The 21703-nt window shown below is 36.8% G+C and overlaps 1 protein-coding gene and 1 non-coding gene across 2 annotated transcripts in view; one reads left to right on the plus strand and one right to left on the minus strand.

Annotated features, from left to right (window-relative positions):
- Nucleotides 1–3429: 3429 nt before the first annotated feature.
- TRNAE-CUC (transfer RNA glutamic acid (anticodon CUC)) lies at nucleotides 3430–3502 on the minus strand. The gene has a single exon. It is a non-coding gene; the product is annotated as a tRNA-Glu (tRNA).
- A 1312-nt stretch (nucleotides 3503–4814) lies between these two features.
- Nucleotides 4815–21703, plus strand: part of SNI1 (negative regulator of systemic acquired resistance (SNI1)) — a 43771-nt gene continuing 26882 nt past the window's right edge. Inside the window, exons 1-5 of the mRNA XM_090007109.1 lie at nucleotides 4815–4932; nucleotides 5053–5119; nucleotides 7073–7166; nucleotides 7447–7530; nucleotides 7659–7751. Of these exons, the coding sequence (XP_089863235.1) occupies nucleotides 4815–4932; nucleotides 5053–5119; nucleotides 7073–7166; nucleotides 7447–7530; nucleotides 7659–7751 (456 nt within the window). The remainder of the gene's footprint in view (nucleotides 4933–5052; nucleotides 5120–7072; nucleotides 7167–7446; nucleotides 7531–7658; nucleotides 7752–21703) is intronic.

The raw sequence follows: 21703 nt of genomic DNA on the forward strand, positions 1-21703 counted from the left end.
TATAGATTGGCATCTCTACAAGAAACCGATTGGTTGGCCCTCCAACTCTGAACTTTGATCATCTGTTACCAAATCATACAATTTGTTTGACCACTGCGATGGTCACTCATGTCATCAGCAGGGTCTTTGTGTCAAGCTGAAGGCCAAAGATCTAATCTTGCTGGTGCATGAGAGCTTCCATTTATCACGGTTGGGGCAGGTAAGGCTGGGTTATTGTGTCCTCGCGGGCCCATTAAGTGACTCAGTTCTCGGTGAGGGTTTTTCTTCATCATATATATAGTCACTAGAATATGAGAACTGAAAATATAAGAACTAATGTGTGAACAATAATTTTTATGATTTTTTTATCCTTTTTTCTTGAATCTAACCATATGGATGTGATCTACATGTTTGGTTTCATAAGAAATCATCCGATTTTGATGCATAAATAAGATTTTTTAAGGCTTTAAAATCAATGGCTCATATTCTTCATAAATATTCAAACATTCAAAAATCATATTTTTTCATCAAAAATATACGATCCAATGATTTATTCCTAGCAAATTCATCATGCCAATCCCATCCACATGATTGCATTTGCAAAAAAAACGATGGAATGCCCATATTTTCAGTTCTCATATTTCAGTATATATATATATATATATATATATATTAAGGGCATGTTCCAACCTTGCTTCTCAAAACTGAAGGTGAACGATCTTCCTAATGATTCCTGGAAGATTTCTGGCCTAAATCTTCACTTTTAGGATTTCAATATATAAGTATAAATGAAAACACCCACAAGAGCTCTACACACCTAGTTAGGTGGGTAAGCTTAAGGCTTTCAAGTTGAATGATGTTAAGAGTTCGATACACAATGTGTCCTTTTTCCTAATGCTCAAGTTAAATGAGAAATTATCTCGGCAGGGCAGCTTTAGCAAGTGAATCACATATTTTTGCTCCAAATTAATCGGCAATTAGACCATAAATTTCGCTTGTCAATTTGTTTCTAACCTATTCATGAGATAGTCTAAGATACTTTGATTTCTTAAGTATTACCCAAGACGGTCGTATCTGTTAAGATAGGTTTTGTTAATCTATAAATGAATGAGAAATGACGTATAGAAAAAAGAAATAAAATTTATAAAATTATATTATATTCCTATTTCGAATCCATGCTTCTCTACATGTAACAGTAGTTCCACACGTGTCATATTAGGCAGACCGTGAGTAAGTCTGGACAATGGGAGGGCTGGGTCATCCTAGCTTGCCCGTCCGTTTAGTGGATGAGCTTGACCAGGCAATTGACGGGCCAGGCCTGGTCAAGCTCGACCCGTTGTTCAACCGGTCCGGCCTATGCCCAGTTCTGGTCGGGCTCGGGTTTAATACAAAACCCATGGCCCACCTGTTAGGACCATGAGCCTAATTCAGATCAGGCCGGGTTTTAAGTCATTCTATATTTAGAATATTTCACATTCCTTTCTTTGAAGTCAGGTTCTTTTAACCAAAAGTTAAAATATGTAAAAGAATAGATGGGATCCAAGATGGGTCAATTTTCATACTTGACCTGATTTCAATTTATATATAGAGAGCAATGGTACGTGCTAAATGTGTTTTTAGGGGTTTTTTAGATTTATTTCTAAATTCTGACCTTATAGATGTGATCTATTTACTTGATTTATAAGAATCAACTCTTTAAGTGTTCAATTCCGACACACAGGTGGATTTTTATAACGTTCTAAAAATCAATGGTCCAAAATCTTTGTAAAATTTTAAGGCTCTAAATATCATTTTTTTCATCAAATACACATGATCTAGGTGTGGATTCTTCATAAATCGATCATACCCAACACATTTATGAGGTTGAAACTGCATTTCATTTAGCACTAACCCATTACTTTATATATATATATATATATATATATATATATATATATATATATATATATATATATATATATATATATATATATATATATATATATATATAGCCCATTAACCCGCAGGTTGGCCTGATCCGAGATTTTGTGAGGTGGGGTTTCCGGATTGTGTCGGGCCTTCTTTCTGAAACTAGGCCCAAGCCCGGCCCATTCGAGATGCCGGGCCCATTGTCCGGACCTCATTTTTTTCTTGACAAAATTTCATTTAAGGGGCCTCGTTTTTGCCCCTCATTCCAAAAAGGACCGCACCTTTCTAAATTTTCTAATATGAACCTCTGTATTTCTGAAAACTGTCGAACAGAGACCCACACCCGTTGACCATTAACTCAGGTTACAAGTAACAATAATACCTTGAAATAATTAAAATACCCTTTTGTTTTTTTATGAGGGTAATAGGCATTTTTTAACTCAAAAGAACAATATAGAAAACTCAAAAGTCACGTTTTTCCAATATATTGGAGGTTAACCGGAGGTCTCTATTTGATTGACACTATGCAGAAAAGGTGTTCCCCACGTCAGGAAACTCAGAAAAGGGTGGCCAAATTTGCAATACTGATAAAATGTTAACCCTAAAATGAAAATTTCCATTTCCCCCCAATACATTTTGCAAAAACATAAAAACCCCTGGCAATCCAGTCGGGTTGGCGGGTCAGCATACTTCAACACGAACCCGACCCGTTTATTAAATGGGCCGGCTGTAGCAAACATGAACCTGACCCATTTATTAAACAGGTAACCTGACACGACACGGTTAACCCGTTTAATAAATGGGTCGAGTCGAGTAAACTGGTTGGCAGGCGGGGTGGCGGGTCAGGTTCTGGTAAAGGGTTGGCGGGTCGGGTAAATGGGTTGGCTGGTCAGGTTCATGTAAATGGGTTGACCCGCCTGCCTAACCCGTTTATTAAACGGCTAAGCTAGGTTGGTGGGTTGGCATACCCCTAACACGAACCCGACCCGTTTAATAAACATGTTAGGCGGGTCGACCCGTTTACGATACGAACCCGTTGAAACCAAACCCAAACCCGACTAAGAAGTGGGTTGGCTAGTCGTGTCAGATTTTGCCACCCCTAATCTCAACTATATATATATATATATAATTTCTAGATTTTCTTAAGAAAATATCACAGTATATGATAATACAAAATAAAAAAGATAAAATATACACATGCAAAATAAATAATACAAGAATATTTTTCAAGTCGTTTTGTCAAGTTAACATCATGATAAAAACACAACATTTTTAGAATGAGGTGATATTTCAAAGTATGGTGTCTCTTTCATATTATGTTGGCCTTTAAAAATATATGAATAAAGTCATAAATCTTGTAGGGACTTTACGCTCCACCTTTAGACAGTTCTTATTTCCCAAAACCTAAATTTAGATGATTCCTAAAATTCAAATTGTGAAAATCGTAAAGTAATGTACCGTTTTTTGCAATTAAAAAAAATCCCATTAAATGACGAGTAGCGAGATCCTCTTACAAAAAGCATATATTTAACAAAAAATAAATTCCGTTGCCGGGACTTGAACCCGGGTCTCTCGGGTGAGAGCCGAGTATCCTAACCAACTAGACTACAACGGATTTGTGCGATGAAATATCAAACACAATAAAATTATAGTATAAAATTAAGTAGAATTGTCCACCTGTACGGTAATCAAAGAACGATTCACCAGCACCCACGTATTCAAGTCTTGGCTACCTATTCCAATGGCTTCAAAGTCAAGCACCGAACCTGAACCGTATCAAGCCCGTGGCTATCAACTTGAGGCAAAACCTTCTAAATTTATCGTAGAGTTATGTCAAGCATGTGAAGCTTTCAGCCTCATTCAGTGGCTTCTAAATATAGCACCAGGCCGTATCAGTATCTCTTTTTTTCATGACTCGCCAAGAACGGGGTCCCTTAATTAGCCTGCTTTCTAGTGAGGTAAACCCTGTGTGGGGTCACTGGCATCCAAGCTCTTACTAAGCTCATCAGTTAAAGGCATCTGCACACCCAGTTATAGTTAAACATGAGATAAAGGGGGCAGCACCTTATCCCCAGCCTATATCAATGTTAGAGTAGGAATGGCAGTGGACCGGAGGAAATGAGGCTCCGTCCTGTTTCACCCTGCTTAGACTGGGGATGGTGGCGGAGATGAAGGTTAAAATCAAAACCGGTGAGAGGATAGAGGCGGGGATGAACTTACGCTTTCTTCTGCCCAATCCCGTCTTCGATTCCTTTTAATAAAATACTAAAATACTCTTTAAGGATGACAATGGACTGAGGAAAAACGGAGCCCCACCCTACCTCACTCCGTTTGAACCAAGGATGAAAGACATGCAATGGGGATGAAGGTTAAAATCAAAACTCGTGCAGAGATGGAAGGTAGAATTTTGAGATGGGGCAGGGGTGGAGACCTTGTCCCCCGCCCCTCCCCGGTCCACTGCCATCCCTATGTTAGAGTCTAGTATTGATTTTCTTTTTATTTTTTTAATAAATTTAAGTCATGGTATTTATGTTTTTTCATAAATCTTGAGGTATTTTAAAAATCTCACAAGAAATTGCTGTTTTAAACTTTCAGGCAATTTCTCGCTAGCGATATTTGTAACTATGGTTTTGAACAAGCTCTTTACTATCCGACCATGACTCAAGCCACGAGCGCCACGTCTTGCTTCCCAGCCCTACACACAGACATAGACCCACAAAACACACACATGAAAAGCCAAGTAGGGAAATTTTCACCGCGACAAAAACCTTATAATTTTCTTTTCAGGATATATTATGAAAATATCGCGTTATTTTAGGGTATAATACGTGCCTTTGTATGGCGGTGGCGTACGTCGCTCCTATTTGATCCCGCGCAGCATTCTTGGCGGGCGTTCCTTTTGAACTTAGGGTTGCTGCTGGGCTCCGATGGTGAATCGGAGGGGTGGCGATGGCGGACGAGGGAAGGGCTCCCTCTCCGAGGAGAACCTCATGGCCATCCTCGAGTCTTCCGGCTGCAAGGACGCCCGTGATATCCACGAAGACAGTGAGCTTTCCCCTTCTCCCAACCCCCAAAATCAATAGGGCTTTCCATGTTGAATTTGTGTGAAATTGGGATCGTCTGATTCCCTTTTCATTATCGTCTTTTGATCGATCGAAACCTCAGGGTTTTCCTTCCTAGAAGCTGTTCGATCGGCGTCGATCGTCAACGGCAACGGATCCGTTCCTACCTGGTCTCTTCTTCACACCTACCTCATCGCCATTGTTTTCTTTTTCTCTGTTTTCTCTGTTCTTGCATATCTGGTTGTGGCTTGGGGCTAGTTCGTTTGTTTCGTGTGTGCATGCGTGCGTGTATCTAAACTGTGCTTCTGTAAAATTGAACGGCGATTTAGTTTATGTAACTGCTGAAGTTCACAAACATTTGGAAAATTAAGGGTGCATTGAGTCACATGACTGATTCACGAGGATGGGGGGTTATACGAGACACTTTAGTAAGGGTGAAGGATCAGCGAAGGTTTCCATCTAATGCCCGGGGAATCGGTAAGGGATTTTCTTGGGGGAAGGGGTTGTTGAGGCAATAATGTAGGGGCATTAACCGATTAAGGGAGTGTTTGATGGTGCTAGGTAAGGGGGAAAGGAGAGGGAGGGAATGAGCTTGGATAGCAAAGAAGGGAAATTCGATATGTCTGCATTGGGAAGGTAGCATCACATGAAAGGCATCGAAAACACAGAAAAAGGAAGAGTAGAAACAGGTTGAGGCCCTGATGTGAGTCTGTTCATTGCCAAAATTGTTGCATGGAAGAAGTTTGAGTATGACCAACAAAAACTGTTAGCAAGAAAAGGGTCAGGGAATGGAGCTGCAGGTGATAGGTGATATGTTGGGGCTACCTCGGTGACCCAATATAGATATCATAGCCAAAATGCTGGTCTATGCTACTCCAGAAACCCTTTGAAGGTTCCGTATGTGTGTTTATCTTGTCTGACGTATAGATAACGGGCATGCAAAAATCAATCATCCTCACCTTTTCCCCTCTAGTACCTCTTGATTCGCCTCTTTGCTTATGTTGTGGGACACCGAGAATAATAGGATAGAGCTGAACAGTCATCAACACAATTCTGTTGTATGGCTTGCTAATAGGTATTGCAGCCCCACTATTCCACCCTCAAGATAAATTCTTTTTCCTTTCTGAGGATTCAGTTGGCACCAATGATGTGTAAAAGAGGACATGGATCCGAGTGGCATAACTGCCTCTGGTAGACCAGATCAGATTGTATGGTGGTGGAACTTCTTGATTTTTGTAGTTCGGCTTGAAGTTCTGTTACTAGCAACTGTTTTGATATGTCAATAGATCTCTTAACTTCTACCTCTCTCGTTTCCTAGGAGAAGCTGTTCATGTTGTGATTCTGGATAACATTTCTTTTTGTTATGTTTAGCTTCCTTTGGGAAATTACAAAGTGCTCTTCACAATGAAGAATGTGTAAGTACTAATTTTGTTGAATGTCTCCATGCAGTGTGATGAATTCGTTCACTCCCAATTCAATATTTTCTTTTATATTCTTCAGCATTTTCTTAATAGCAGCTCTATTGCGGATGGTCATAAACTGTGGATGATTGTAGCGTGGTGTCTATTTTTTCTTTTCCATTTTTGGCTGAACATGTCACTGATGTCCTAAACTTCTTTCTTTAGATAGTAATTTACTTGGTCAACCCAGTACTGAATCTCTCAATGAACCTTATGTTTGTATTTTCTTTCATTTTTGTCTATCCTCTTGCACACATTACATTCAATTCAATATGATAAACATCAATATTAATTTTAACCTTATAACTTGTGCTTTTAAGCTATTTTTGATGGACTAGAATATATATGCTTGTGTGGTCAATCTAGTCCAAGTGTAATATCCTTTAATTGTTATTATACATTTTTGAGTGAGGATCCAAGAAAGAATTCCAATGCCCTGGCTAATAAGTTTGCATAATGTTCAGATAATGTTTTATTGGGTGACAAACAACCAAATTACATTTCATCTGTCTAATATAATTTACGTGCCTTTGCTTGTTAGGGAGATGTTTAGTTTTTATGATATTTTTAATTTCTTAAGCCCAAGACTATTGAATAAAAAAACAGAACCTGAGTTCTTTCCTCCACTTTATGTACTGACTGTAATTGTTGGTCAATGCCAAGGAAAACTTTTGATGCAGTTTTCCAGATCCTTAAGGATGGCTCATCTTTGGAATTGACTATGGCAAGTTATAAACTTCTGGTGGACCTGGAGAAGGTAATTAACATCTGAAGTGTTCATTAGGTTCCTTTTTATTTTTCCCAATTATTTTGCCGTGATTATGCATTCTTAATTTCTGATGGGCTAAGATGTGTGGTTCAAAGGTCCTTTTGACTAATTTTATTAGTTCAGTGAAACGGTAATCTTTATAATTGAGGCTAGATGTTTTTTACTAGGGGAAATAAAAAAAACTTGGACTCAACTATATTATCACTAGTTGAAGTGGATAGACTGATTACTGTCCATGATGCTGACATAATTCTTATGTTTAATGCAGTGTTATCCTCGAGTATACTTGCCAACTCTAGAGAGTCCAGGATCCGCTTCCAGTGGATCAATTGATTTAGTTGTCGTCTCTGAGGTACCATCATTAATCACTTGCGTGCTACTTCTTTTATTGGGTTCCTTTTTGTTTTCTTTACTAGAAATATGTGAATGATTAACTGGGGCTGATTCATCTTCAATCAATTTGTTCTGTTGCATTTGTAGGCATGGTCACCTTTTATTTTTGGTCCCAAACAATTGGACTATTCTGGAGAAGAGGGAAAACCAAGAAATGCTACAACTTACATAGACCCCATGGTAAGATGTTCTATGAGAGTGAGTCAGTTGGTCATACTTTGTAGACATCCTTGTTAGTGAACCTGTGCTTTCCATGTCACGTTCTTCTGATATTATAGTTTAGCCTCCATTGGTCATTCACAAGGAAACTGTATAAAAAACATGTTATTTATTGGAGTGTTATTCCTGTGCTTACCATCCGTTAGTCATTTTAAAGGAAACTATGTACTAAAAACATGATATTTATTGGAGTTATTCCTGTGCTCCCTCTTTTGGTTAATTGGTGGCATTTCTCCATAAGCTGATGATGATATGTCATTTGATATCTACTCTTTGCTGTATCATCGAGTGGTTCAAAAAGTTTTTTGAAATTTATTGGTGAATATTCTCATAATTATTGTTATGAAGTTCTCTTTTAGGTCATGGCTTTCAACCTAGAACCTGCCCACTGTCTCTGTCAGATTTCTTCTTATATTATAGTTTATTAATATTATCCACTAGTCATTCTCAAGGAAACTGTATAGAAGAACATGTTATACAGTGGAGTGATATTCCTGTGCTTAATATCCACTAGTCATTTGTAAGGAAACTATGCATAAGAAACATGATATTTATTGGAGAGTTATTCATTCTTTTGGTTAATTGGTGGCATTTCTACATAAATTGATGATGATATGTTAAATTGTCAATTGGTATCTACTCTTTTCTGTATCCTAGAGTGGTTCAAGAAGTTTTTTGAAAATTATTAATGAATATTCTCACACTCATTGTTATGGTGTTCTCCATTTTAGGTCATGACTTGCAACCCACAACCAGCCCACTGGCTTGTATGTCACTTCCACACCGTTTCCCTATATCTAGCAACCTTCATAATGCATGACTTTGATAGAAATTATGCATAATATATTTTTATGCACAAGGTTGTAAGTATCATATCGTTACTTGTATCGGTCCGGCCCAAAATAAGATAGGTATTGTAGCATATCGTAAAGAATTGTAAATTTTTAATAAAAATGTTTAATTTTTTAAAAAAAACCAAGAAATAAAAAAATCTAAAATAAATCATAATACATAAAACAATGATGAATTGTATAAAATACAACCATCAAATCACATATGAAACATTTATGTCTCTATGAGCTGCATAAGACATCATCAAACATCAACTATCTCACAAGAACAATGCAAAATATTAAATATCTTGCAATTAAGAACATGCCACAAGACTCATACTTTCATATTACATAAATAAAAAACAAAATAACCAAGTTTATGAACACTTAAGTGTTAAATAACCAAGTTTTTTGAAAATATAACCTCAATCATCTTCAAACCGCAAAAGCCCTCTCTTGCGCACTGATCGGCCCGTAAATCGCTCTCACAACTCCTAGGGTGCGTGGATCTTAGTTATCATAGGTGCTAGGCGGAGCCTAGGCGGTGAGCCCTTAAAAAGGCCTAGGCGGCCTAAGTGGTACCCCGAATAAAAAAAACAAAAAGAACATAAAAAACATAACAAGAAACATGTATACAACATAAAACCAATCAACAATAAGCAATAGACAAATAATATGTCGTTCAATACTATAAATCAATTATATTATAGAATCATGTATACAAAAAAATTAACACAACAATAGACATAATACAAGCAATAGACAAATAATGTTTTCTTCTTCTTCTTGTTCTCAACAATACACATAATACAAACAATAGACAAATAATATGCCTTCTTCTTCTCAACAATATACATAATAAAAGCAATGGATAAATAACATGTCTTTTCCTTCTTCTTTTCCTCCTCCTCCTTGAAGAAGAAAACAAATGATATGTCTTTAAAAAAAAAACTTCCCCCCCCAAAAAAGCGGCGCCTAGGCGATTCGTAGGCAGTAATATAGGTCGCCTAGGTGGTGGGGCTGCGCCTAGGTCGCCTAGGCGCCGCCTTTGACAACTAAAGTGTTGATACCCCTCTAATGACCTCTACACAAATGAGGAATTCAGCCTTCAAGAGGTCTTTAAAACCCAAAAATAAAAATACGATTCAGCCCTTTTTAAAGTGCGTCGAAGGTGTATCACACGATACATTATGATTATCATACGATACACCCGATACAAATACGATACACCCGATACAAATACGATACACACTCCTATCGTGATACGAGTGTGTATCATATCGATTTTGCCCATAGTTACGATACATATCGTACGATGCGGTACGATACTTACAACATTGTTTGTGCATTCTTATTGAAGTTCAATGTGAAATCTTGTTAAGATATATGTAATATTTGTTTGATTGGTATATACCTAAGTATAATCATGTATAATTAGATGTATTTCTCCTTATATTTATGTATTTGTCCTATATATTCAAGGTATACTAAGGATATACCTATCGTTCATGTGTTTGAGACAAGGTATACTTAATGTATACCTATTAGATTTAGGTTAAGTATACTTAATGTATACTTAAGGTTGGATTAGTTTTTTTATTTCTTTTTGGTCATTGTTGAAATGATTAAGTATTTTATTTTTGTATGCTTTATTTTCTGGTTTTTGGGTAATTTTTTGAATGCCAACTAGTTGTTGGGATTGCTCCAACGGCTAGTTTGACTTGTCAAAGTAGCCATTAGATGACCTCTTCCATAATCTATGTATTTCTCCTTTTTGTTTTATAGTTGAGTCTGTGATGGGTGTAAATTTGAGTGTGTGCTTGATTGTTTGTAGCAGGGTTACCGGAAGCGCCTAGCTAAAAGGGGAAGCGCGCTTCGGAAGCGCGAAACGTCGCGCTTCCGAACCCCTTTTTTGGGAAGCGCGCTTCCCTTTAATGGGGGACACATTTCCCTTTAATGGGGGACGCACTTCCCTTTAATGGGAAGCACGCTTCCCATCACGCTTCCCCCACGCTTCCCCCTCGCTTCTCCTGTTTTTTTCAATTTTTTGTATTTTTTATTTTTTATTTTTATTTTTTTTCGCTTCCCCCTCGCTTCCGAGACACTTCCTAGGTCGCTTCCGAGACGCTTCCCAAATCGGTCCTAAGTGGTCCCACGCTTCCCCGCTTCCTAAAATTTTGAAAGTGCCTCGCTTCCCGCTCCCGCTTCCCGTATCGCTTCCCGCTCCCGCTTCCTCAACTAGCAACCATGGTTTGTAGTGCGGATGCGTTTTGTAAATTTTGTATATTTTTGTGATTTAATAGAATTATTTATTTTCTTACCTCTTGTTGTTCTTGTAAATGTATCAGTTTGTTGTTTTTTTCAATGTTGTCATTATCGATATCGGTATCGGCCTTGTATCATTTGGCCAACAATTTAGGTGAATCAGTTGATACTGATACTCAAGTGAATCGTTTTGAATCGGCCAAAAAATAATTAAAAAATATTATGTGTCAATCAGAACGTTATGCATGTTAAATCCATTAAAATAATATTAAAAATAAGTTTAAATATTTTTTTTATATTTATTAAAAAATAGCCGGTTCAAGGGTGAAGCGTATCGATTTTCTGTCGATACAATACGTATTGGCTATGTCACATGGGTGCGGGTACGGGTATGGGTGCGACACGGGTGCAAGGCAATTTCAAAAATTTTGGACACAGGGACACGGCTATATATATATATAAGAATAATAAGATTGTAAATTTTAAGGCAATAAGTTGATCAGTCAAAGTTGACAATATATATAGATATAGACAAAAATAGACTCTGTCAAAGTTAACCGAGTCCAAAATGTGGACAAACTCGGCCCCGGTGCATTGACTGAGTCTGACACTTCGTTGACCGTGTCCGCCCCGTGTCCAACACCGCACCTGTGTCAAGGCGTGTCGACGCGGGTGCATCGACCTTTTAGCCGAGTCCGCGTGACTTAGCGTATCGGTTGATACACACCAATACTGACAACATTGGTTTATTGTGTTGGGCTAAATGCATTGTGATAATGCTTTTGGTTTTTGTTTATTGTTTATTGTTTTCAACCTTTAGTTGTGTCTCAGGTTCTGTGCCACTTCATGTCAAAGCTATTTGTCAAAATTATATACTAGATGACATACAATATCAAATAGATGCATAAGCGCCTTACATGAGATTGCATCCTTGTAAGAGCATGTAGGTTGCTCTCCATGTATATATTTACGTGAAAATTATCAATTATCAAATATCTTTTTCCTGTCAAAGATTGGAAGAAAGATATAAACACAAGTAGGGCGCCTAATTGCTCCAATAGAACAAAGGGCAAAAATATTTCTGGTTCTTTTTATGGCAAAGTGTTATGGACCTTATACCTAGGGGCTGACATCAGGCGGGGTATCCACCTCGTGTGACCGGCCCAATGAGCCTGTATTCTCCTTGGAGCTTTTGTGACATCCAATGTGAAGTCCAGACACTTATAGTTGGTACACTATGACAAAATTCTCCATCAAGAGATGGAACTAAAGTTTGTGCAAGATGCTTTGGTTGCCTACTGCCAATTTATTTTTGGATATCATATCTTGGAGCTCACTGACCATATTCAACACCCTAACAGTTATAAATCTATAAATTTTGCATCTTCTTGCTGTGCAATCCTATATCTCCTTCCCCTTTCTTTCTTCATCTTCCTAACATATGAAAACACAAACTAAAGGCAAACAAAGAAACTGTCATTTATGCCATTATCACCAAAATGTTAAAGTGACAAAAATGCTCCTTGGTTCAATGTTATTGTTCTACCAACTTTGTCCCATTATTGGAGGCCATCTTATAGGTGAGCCTACTCAGCTTGATGACCATTACTGTGGACTACCGACCGATAAGCCCAATAACAACTATGTCACATAGACATGGACACTGGTACGGGATGTGATGTGTAATGAAATCAAGCGGAAAGCAAACCATAATGTTTATAAGCACAAGAACAAGTCCTACAAGGGACAATACAAATGCGAAAGGCAATACAAAAGCACCTAAGTGCATACAATGACTACAAAGAGCTTAAATGTGCACAAGCACAAGTCCACAAAGGGGCAATACACAAGTCAATCAATGACAAATACATGAGCTCATAAGAGGCACCAAAGAGCATACACAAAAGAACACAAAAAACATAAAAAAAAATCTTTATTGAGATAGAATGCTTAGGAAAGCATCCCATTTAATGGGACAAGAGGTCCCTATTTATATACAAACAAGAGGGCCAAGTGGAGCCATATAGCCGTTGGAGATTTCCAACTACTATATTCACTAAAAGAATATAGCTTGTGGAGATTCCCAACAGCTATATTAACTAAAAGACAAAACTGACCTTTACAAAAGTGTAAAGGACAAAATAAAAAAAGAGGTCAGTTCTGGCTCTAAAGGGCAGAGCCTATTACATGTACAAAATTACTATTCTGCCCCTAATGGGCAGAGCCTATTACATGTCCAAAATTGCCACAATACCTCTAAAGGGTATTACCTATTACAAAGGGAATAAAAACAATTTAAAATTCTATAATATAATGAATATATACACTTGTATATATATATATATCAACACATTTTAACAATATGGGCACACTTGGTACTACCCAAGGCTTTTGTGAGGGACATGACCGTATGTGTGTGTGTGTGTGTGTGTGTGTGTGTGTGTGTGTGTGTGTGTGTGTGTGTTGAGCATGTAACCATGTGCTCCCAAAATTCTTAATTTGAAGTAGCAAATGCTATATCATTTTAAGTGCAGATCAGATTAAAAATATTACTTTTTGAAAGTTAAAAATTAAATTTGATGTAATAAGTGGCAAAATTTAAAGCAAAAACACTTGAGAGTAAAAAAAAGATTAAACCTGTAAAGAGGAATAAATCAGTTAAAGATGCCGTGTTGACCTCATCCAACACAAGTTTGAATATGTCCATGAAGTGTCATGGGGTGTCCAGTGTCGTGGGGCCCAATTAGGAGTTGTTGGCCCCCCAACGGTCATATTAATGACAGTTGGGGGTCCCAACAACTCTTAGTTGGGACCCCCAATGCATTACAATACTTAAAATCAAAAGAAAAAGATAAAACTAAAAATAAGATAAAAAGAAATAAAGAAATAAAGAAATAAAGAAATAAAGAAATAAAGAAAAAGAAAACAAGAAAGAAATAAAAGACAATACTACCCCTATTGGGTAGATTTACAGAAATACCCATTATCGGGTATGAAGTAATATATATATATATATATATATATATATATATATATATACACACACACACACTTAAGTAGATATGTTTTAACACCCTCCCTCAAGCTTTACGGGGAGATGACCGAAAGCTTGTTGAGTAGAAACATAAAACAAGGAGCAACAAGAGCTTTGGTGAAGAAGTCCGCCAACTGGTACTCGGATGTAACGTATGGAAATGCGATAGTTCCTCTTAGATATTCATCACGTACATAGTGACAGTCCATCTCAATGTGTTTAGTACGCTCATGGAAGGTGTGGTTGCTTGCGATATAAATTGCGCTTTTATTATCACAACACATCTTCGAAGGTGTAGAGATGACTATGCTCAAATCACTAGGAAGACTTCAAAGCCACACAAGCTCCATGGTTGTAGTGGCCATTGCACGATATTCAGCTTCTGTTGAGGACAATGATACTTTGTGTTGATTCTTGTATCTCCAAGAAATCATAGTCACCTAAAAACACACAGAAACCTATACTTGAGACTCTATCATCGGGATTTCCTCTTCAATCAGTATCAGTATAAGTAAATAAATCAAGTGACGAAAATGAGGAAAGAAAAACTCCCTTTGTTCTAGTGTTTTTAATATATCTGATGATTCTTAAGACTGTACTCATGTGTACGGTTGTAGGTGCATGCATGAGCTATGTCTGACCGAGTGATAGATAAGTATGGCAAAGACTCGACAAGTTGACGGTAGGGAGTAGGATCTTCAAGAAGTGTCCCATCTTCCAACCTCAATTTGACATTAATAACTTCAAGGGTTTCTGTTTTCTTGTCATCTGAAATGCCGGACTTTGAACAAATGTCAGCTGCAAGTTTCATTTGAGAAAGAATGTACCCTCTGGGGGAGTACGCCACTTCAATACCTAAAAAATATCTTAAGAATCCAATATCAGACATGTCAAAGATTTCTTTTAAAACTTTCTTAATATCATTAATTCCCTGCTTATCGCTTTGAGTGATAATCATATCATCTACGTAAAATAGGAGAATAACCACCGAAGACCCTGTACTTTTCACAAAAAAGCAGTGTCAGTATAGCATGAACGAAAACCCAAACGTGTCATTACATTACTAAATTTATCATGCCAAGCTTTTAGAGCTTGTTTTAATCCATATAAAGCTTTGTTGAGTTTAAGAATTTTATCATTACCAATACATACCCTTGGCGGTGGATCCATGTAAACCTCTTCATTTAGTTTACCATTCAAAAATGCATTTTTAGCATCTAATTGATAAATAAACCATTTTTAATAGAAGCGACAACAATAAGGGTTCTAACACTAGTCATTCTTGCAACCAGCGCGAAGGTTTCCTTATAATCAATGCCGTATTCTTGAGAGTATCCTTTAGGTACTAATCTAGCTTTGTAGCGTTCTAAGGACCCATCACTCTTAGTTTTGATTTTATAGATCCATCTACATCCTATAGATTTCTTTCCCATAGGTAATGAAGTTATTTTTCAAGTTTTTGCTTTTTCAAGGGCACTAAGTTCTAAGTTCATGGCTTCAACCCATTGGGGAAGATCTTTAGCCTCATTATAGTGGGATGGTTCATGGAATGAGTGTAACGCAATTAGGCATGACTTATATTTTGGTGTTAGTGAATCATAGAAAACAAACCTATTAGGAGGATTGGAGATACGATCGAATCTTCTAAGTGAGGTTTCCTTTATGCTAGAATCTTGAGAGTATTTTTCCAAGGCATTCATGGGAACTTGTTGACCACGCCAAATATAGGTTTGAATTGGTCTACTATCATTGTTATCGTTTTCATGTATTATTTCATCAACATTATCATTTTCAATATTGTTAAGAGGAGTGTCCTCTTGGTCATTCAACAAATTTTCATTAGGAATCAATTCTTCTTATTCAACGAATTTTCATTAGGAATCAATTCTTCTTGAGGGAGAAGATCAAACAAGAAAGCATACAACAAACAACAACAACAACTACGCCTTCATCCCAAAACAATTGGGGTCAGCGATATGAACCAAAAAAGAAATTCATTTTGGGTCTTCCACATGAATCCTTTTCCTCCAATCATTTCTATCCAACGCCATGTCCTCGGTGAGGTTCAAAGCATTCATATCCTTTCCTATCATCTCCATCCAAGTCTTCCTAGGCCTACCCCGACCTCTTTTAACTAATATATTTTCCCATTTCTCCAACCTTCTAACTGGAGCATCATTAGGCCTTCGCCGAATATGTCCAAACCACCGTAAACGATTCTCTCGCATCAAACAAGAAAGCATATTCACTTTTATTAATGTCTTTAGTTTTCTCAGATCCATTTTCATTTTTCAAAAATGTTACATCTTTAGATATATGTAGTTTGTTATTTTTGGAGTCGAAGCATCTAAATCATTTTTTATTTTCTCTATAACCTAAGAATGCACATTCAATCGCTTTTGGTGATAATTTATCTCTTTTATGTGAAAGAACAAAGCATTTACAACAAAAAATTCTTAATCTATTGAAATCAGATATTCTTTCAAATAGTTTTTCATAGGAAGATATATTTTGTAAAGATGATGAAATCATTCTATTTATCAAATAGATTGATGTTAGAGCGGCTTCGGCCCAAAAACTTTTTGGAATTTCTTTTGAAATAAGAAGAGTCCTAGTAGTTTCCATAATGTGTCTATGTTTTCTTTTGGCTAAACCATTTTGTTGAGAAGTTCTTGGACAAGATTTTTGATGGCAAATTCTATTGGTTTCTAAATAATTTTGAAACTCCTTTGACAAATATTCTCCACTCGATACAGATCTAAGGATAAATATATTACTTAAAATTTGTTTTTTGACAATCATATGGAATTTCTTAAAAAATGAGAAGACATCAAATTTTAAGTTAAGAAAATAAATCCATACATATCTAGTAAAGTCATCAATAAAAGTAACATAATATGAGTATCTTCCTTTTGATACGACGAGAGAAGGGCCCTACATATCCGAATGGACTAATTCAAAAGGCCTCTTAGACACAAAAGTTCTATTTGGAAGTGGAGTGAATTTTATTTTTCCAAAAATACAATCCTTACAAACAAAATTTTTCTCATTACAATTTTGTTTTCCAACGGGGAAAATGGTACATTTTTGAGAAACTTGGATGTTCAAGTCTTTTGTACCAAGTATCAATATTTTTATCTTGGACATAATTACAAAAAGAGTTGGTGGGGAGTTTCAAGTTGTTCATGTAATAAAGATCCTCCCTCCTATGGCCTTGCCCAATCTGCTTCTCGGATCAGAGATTCTGCACAAAGCACCTCTTAGTTGAGAAGGAGATTTCACATCCATGATCGAAAATTTGAGAAACAGAAAAAATGTTTAAATTTAGTTGTAGAACAACTCTAACATTTGGCACCAGAATTTTTTTTAAAAAGTTTAATGTTCCAACACTTTTGATTTGTAAAGATATTTCATTGGCAGTTGAAACATAAGAGGTTTTTGAATTAGAACTTAAACCAGATAGCGCATTTTCAACTGGTGTCATATGAAAAGAAGCTCCTGAGTTAAGGATCTAATAAGATATACTTGGAGGAGAGGAAGAGGCAATGGCGGCACGCGATGTAGATGGAGATTTGAGTAGAATTTGAAGCGGGTTCGATAGTTGAGCAAGAAAAAAAGAATCTTTCCTTTGGTTGAATCTTCCTTCCTTGGTGTGGTTTCTTCAACGGAAGCAACTATAGGTTTGGGAGCTTTATTTATCTTGAGACAATTTGGTCTTATGTGTCCCGGTTCTTGACAATAGTGACATATGACCTTCTTATAGTTACCGTTATAGTCATTTTGCCTCTCAAACTGTGGAGGCTTGTAGGTCTTAACATGGTTGCCGGGTTTGGATATGGCTAAGACTTCATCTCTTCCTTTTATCATGCCAAGGCGGGTTTCTTCTTGGCATATTTTGGCAATCACATCTTCTAGGGGAAGAAGCTTAGTTCTATGGAGGAGAGAAGATCTAACTTGCTCATAATCGGGCCGGGCCTAAGCCCATGTAGAAATTGGAAAAAGTGTTCTTTTTTTCATTTGTTCTCTTCTAAGCTCTACATCCTCACTAGCCACCCACTTGGGTTCTAGGATAGATAGCTCATCCCATAAGGGACTAAAAGAGCTAAAGTAGTCACGAACACATGTCTCATTGCTTAATGGTGCAAATCTTTTCTTGAAGAAAGAATTGTCTAGCGAGGTCTTTTTGAGTGTACATACCTTTCATGAAGAACCATGCCTCGTTAGCTCTTTGGAATTTGACAATGTTTGCTTAAATTTTTAACTTCACATTGTTCATAAACATTACTAGTATCTTTGCATGTTTACTTTCCCAATCCTCAATCTTGGATTGATGTTCTTCTATCGCTTTGATTCGTGCACTTCCTTCCAAAGCCTTTTCTTGTTCTCCTTCCATTTTGGTAAGTTGAAGTTGAGGTTTCGGAATGGTGCCCATCACATAACCCCAAAGCTTTTTGCCTTTACCATATGGCTTGTACCATTTAGCTTGAAAGAAAGATCTATCTTTTGTTCACCCTCTATAGTGATTTAGAGAGAGGATGAGCAAGGAGAGAGATGTCAAATCACACAAGAGAACCAAATATGACTTTAACAAGAATCAAGAGCACAACCTAGCTTTGACACCATGTAATGAAGTAAGCAAAAATAGATATGAGGAATACTAAAGCATACACAATGTCCTGGAAAGGACAATCACAAGCGCAATCGCAATGAACAAGTCCACAAGGGACAAATACAAAAGCGCCAACAAGGGCTTACAAAAGAAAAGAAGATGTTATTGAGCACAAGGGCTTGGAAAAGCCTACTTTACAATGGGGTGAACACCCTTATTTATACAGCTGAAAAAGGGAGAGAGATGGCTGAAAAAGGAGACAGCATTGGGGGGCCCAACTAGGAGTCGTTGGGCCCCCAACGATCATATTAATGACCGTTGGGGGTCCCAACGACTCTTTGTTGGGACCCCCAATGCATTACAATATTTAAAATAAAAAGAAAAAAGATAAAACTAAAAATACAAAAAAAAGAAATAAAGAAAAAGAAAACAAGAAAGAAATAAAAGACAATACTACCCCTATTGGGCAGATTTACAGAAATACCCGTTATTGGGTATGAAGTAATATATATATATATATAATGTACTTAAGTACATATGTTTTAAGTTTTAACAAAGTGTTCGTCTAACAGAGAAGTTTAATAGTTGATCTTTGAGTGATTGTTTTTAAATTTTACAAGCTCTTTGTCATTTTGTGGATGTTCACTGCTTATGAATTTACTGAGATTTTCCCTATATTTGCTCAAGAAAATAAAAAAAAAATTAAATTTATTGCGAGATCTTCCCCAGCTTATAAAATCCTGGGACCGAGATTATGACTGATTATAATAACAATATGGTGGAAGTTTACGAGGATTCTACTTCACCTTCTTGTTGTTGCTAACTATTAGGATATTGTATTGGTTTCTGATTACCTATGGATAAACCAAGAAGGAAATGATATGGGAAGCAGAAGTGAGGCATTTTAAAATTTATAGGAAGCGGGAAGTGAAGTATCAATTTAAAAGCGAAATATTAAAAAAAATGAAGTAATATGGTAATTGAATAGGAATCAAATAAGAAACAAATAAAAACTAAAATAAAATTGATTATTCTTATATTTCATGATTTTTCAGTAAAAGAGTTAAATTTTTGTTAAAATCTAACAATGATGGTTACTAATTTAAAGAAAGTACATGGAAAGTGAGTGCAAGCGTGAGAAAAAATACATGAAAAACATGAAAAGAAACATGAGAAAAGCATATAGGAAGCATAAACCATGTGTGTAGGAAGCATAGAAGAAGCGTGGGGGAATTGAGATTCCCATGAAGTTTCCGAAGCGAGGAGTATCGTGCTTCCGAAGCGAGTTTCCGAGAAACGAGCTTCCCACCTACCTAAGAAGCTATGTCACACGGACTCGGCTGTCGATCCTTGTTTTGGACTCGGTCAACGTTGATTGAGTCCAAAAATGTCCATTTTTAGGGAAAAAAACAAAAAACAATTTTTTATATATATTTAAAAAAAAAATATAACCAGACTGTGCAACTGCACAGTCACTGCATTGCACAATCTGTGCAACTGTTGACGTATACAGCAAGATATTTGTTACTCACTTGGAATGTTATCAACATCAAGACACATGATCTTAGCCGTGTCCCCTAATGGGCTATATATATATATATATATATATATATATATATATATATATATATATATATATATATATATATATATATATATAGCCGAGTCCCCGTGTCCAAAATTTTTGAAATTGCGCCGCACCTGCACCCATGTGACATAGCTAAGAAGCTTCCGGTAACTCTGGGATAAACCACCCTAAAAGTTGTCTTGTACCATTGTTTGATGTATCTCATGCTAAAGACATTTTTTCATAACCACTTGGTCATGGAACTGATGGTATTCTTGCTGCTGGTTCTGATTGAGTGCTCGGGCAGGCTAAGGAGGCTCAACCTCTATTGCTTTTTTGTGATCATCTAGGTGCAAAATAATTTATCCTTTGATTGTGGGAGCTTGGTGTGTCTGTACCATGATTGAATTGGTGATGGATTGTCTTTAATGATTCTGAATTGGTAAAGGAATTATCTCCTTATAAGGGGGATTATCAGCAACCAGAATGCGGCAAGGATCAGCTGTCAAGAAAATATTTGCATCTGAATCCTGAAAGTTTATAGTGCATATTCAGCTCTATAGTCTCCAAATCTGTTTCAGGTTGCAGGTTTTCAACTTCCTAAATGTCTAGGTATGCTAGGTTATGCTGGATTTTGGGTCGTGGGTTTGGGGCCCATAGTACAGAATATTCCACTCATCCCTTTTCATGTTAGGCACACAGAATTTGAATAGGAACAAACTTGAGTTTTTTTTATCTTGAATGGTCTTGTGAAAGCTCGAGTGGCATTTGGGATGTTGAGGGGATACTTGAAAATTTTGCCCCTGTTTTGTGTTTTGACACATCCAAAAAATAGAGTTAGCGAATACCTTTCCTCTAGAAGATATTTGCCAAGTCCTTATGTTTATCTCTCAAATATTCTTTATCAATCTTGGAAATCCTTTTTGAGTAATAGGGATGATGGTGAATGAAAATTTCTATGGGGTTTATTTTAGTCACTAAGACCTTAAATCTTTGTTTTAACTGTAATATGCTGTATTCATTAATTGCTAAACCTGTTTGATGAAAAACCTTTGACTCCACAAGAGAAAGATATGAGAAGAAACTAAGGAAGAACATGGTTGACAAACATTCAAGAACCAAACTGTACTAGTTCTCACTGTCTCGTCTCGGATGTTTCCTGAACATAGTGAGTGCTCAAATGCCTCGTATATAGTTACTGACCGTGTTCCAGATCTCTGGGGACCTGCTGCTTGTACATTTGCCAGACTGCCGTGTAAAATTGTTTTATGTAGCAAAGTGATAGTAGCCTTTCTTAGAATTTAGCCTTGCTGCCATTTTGAAAGTCCTGACAACTATCCTTGGCAACCAGAGCTTGGTAACATGCCATAGCTACCAAGCTGTTAGCTTGATAGTGCTGACACCAGTTTTGAGGGAACAATTAATAAAGACGATCAGGCCCTATCTGATATATGTTGGATTGTTGGTCACTTTATCAGTTTTTCCACAGACGTTAGCCGGGAGATTAAGATTCTCATATTTGTTTAAATTATGGGTCATGTTTCCAACTGTAAAGGGGATATGTTTGGTAATTGTACTACCCATATGAACATAATCTTTGGATTA

This window comes from Nuphar pumila, chromosome 5 (genome assembly GCF_984573655.1).
Source record: "Nuphar pumila chromosome 5, dmNupPumi1.hap1.1, whole genome shotgun sequence".
NCBI classification, from domain to species: Eukaryota; Viridiplantae; Streptophyta; class Magnoliopsida; order Nymphaeales; family Nymphaeaceae; genus Nuphar; species Nuphar pumila.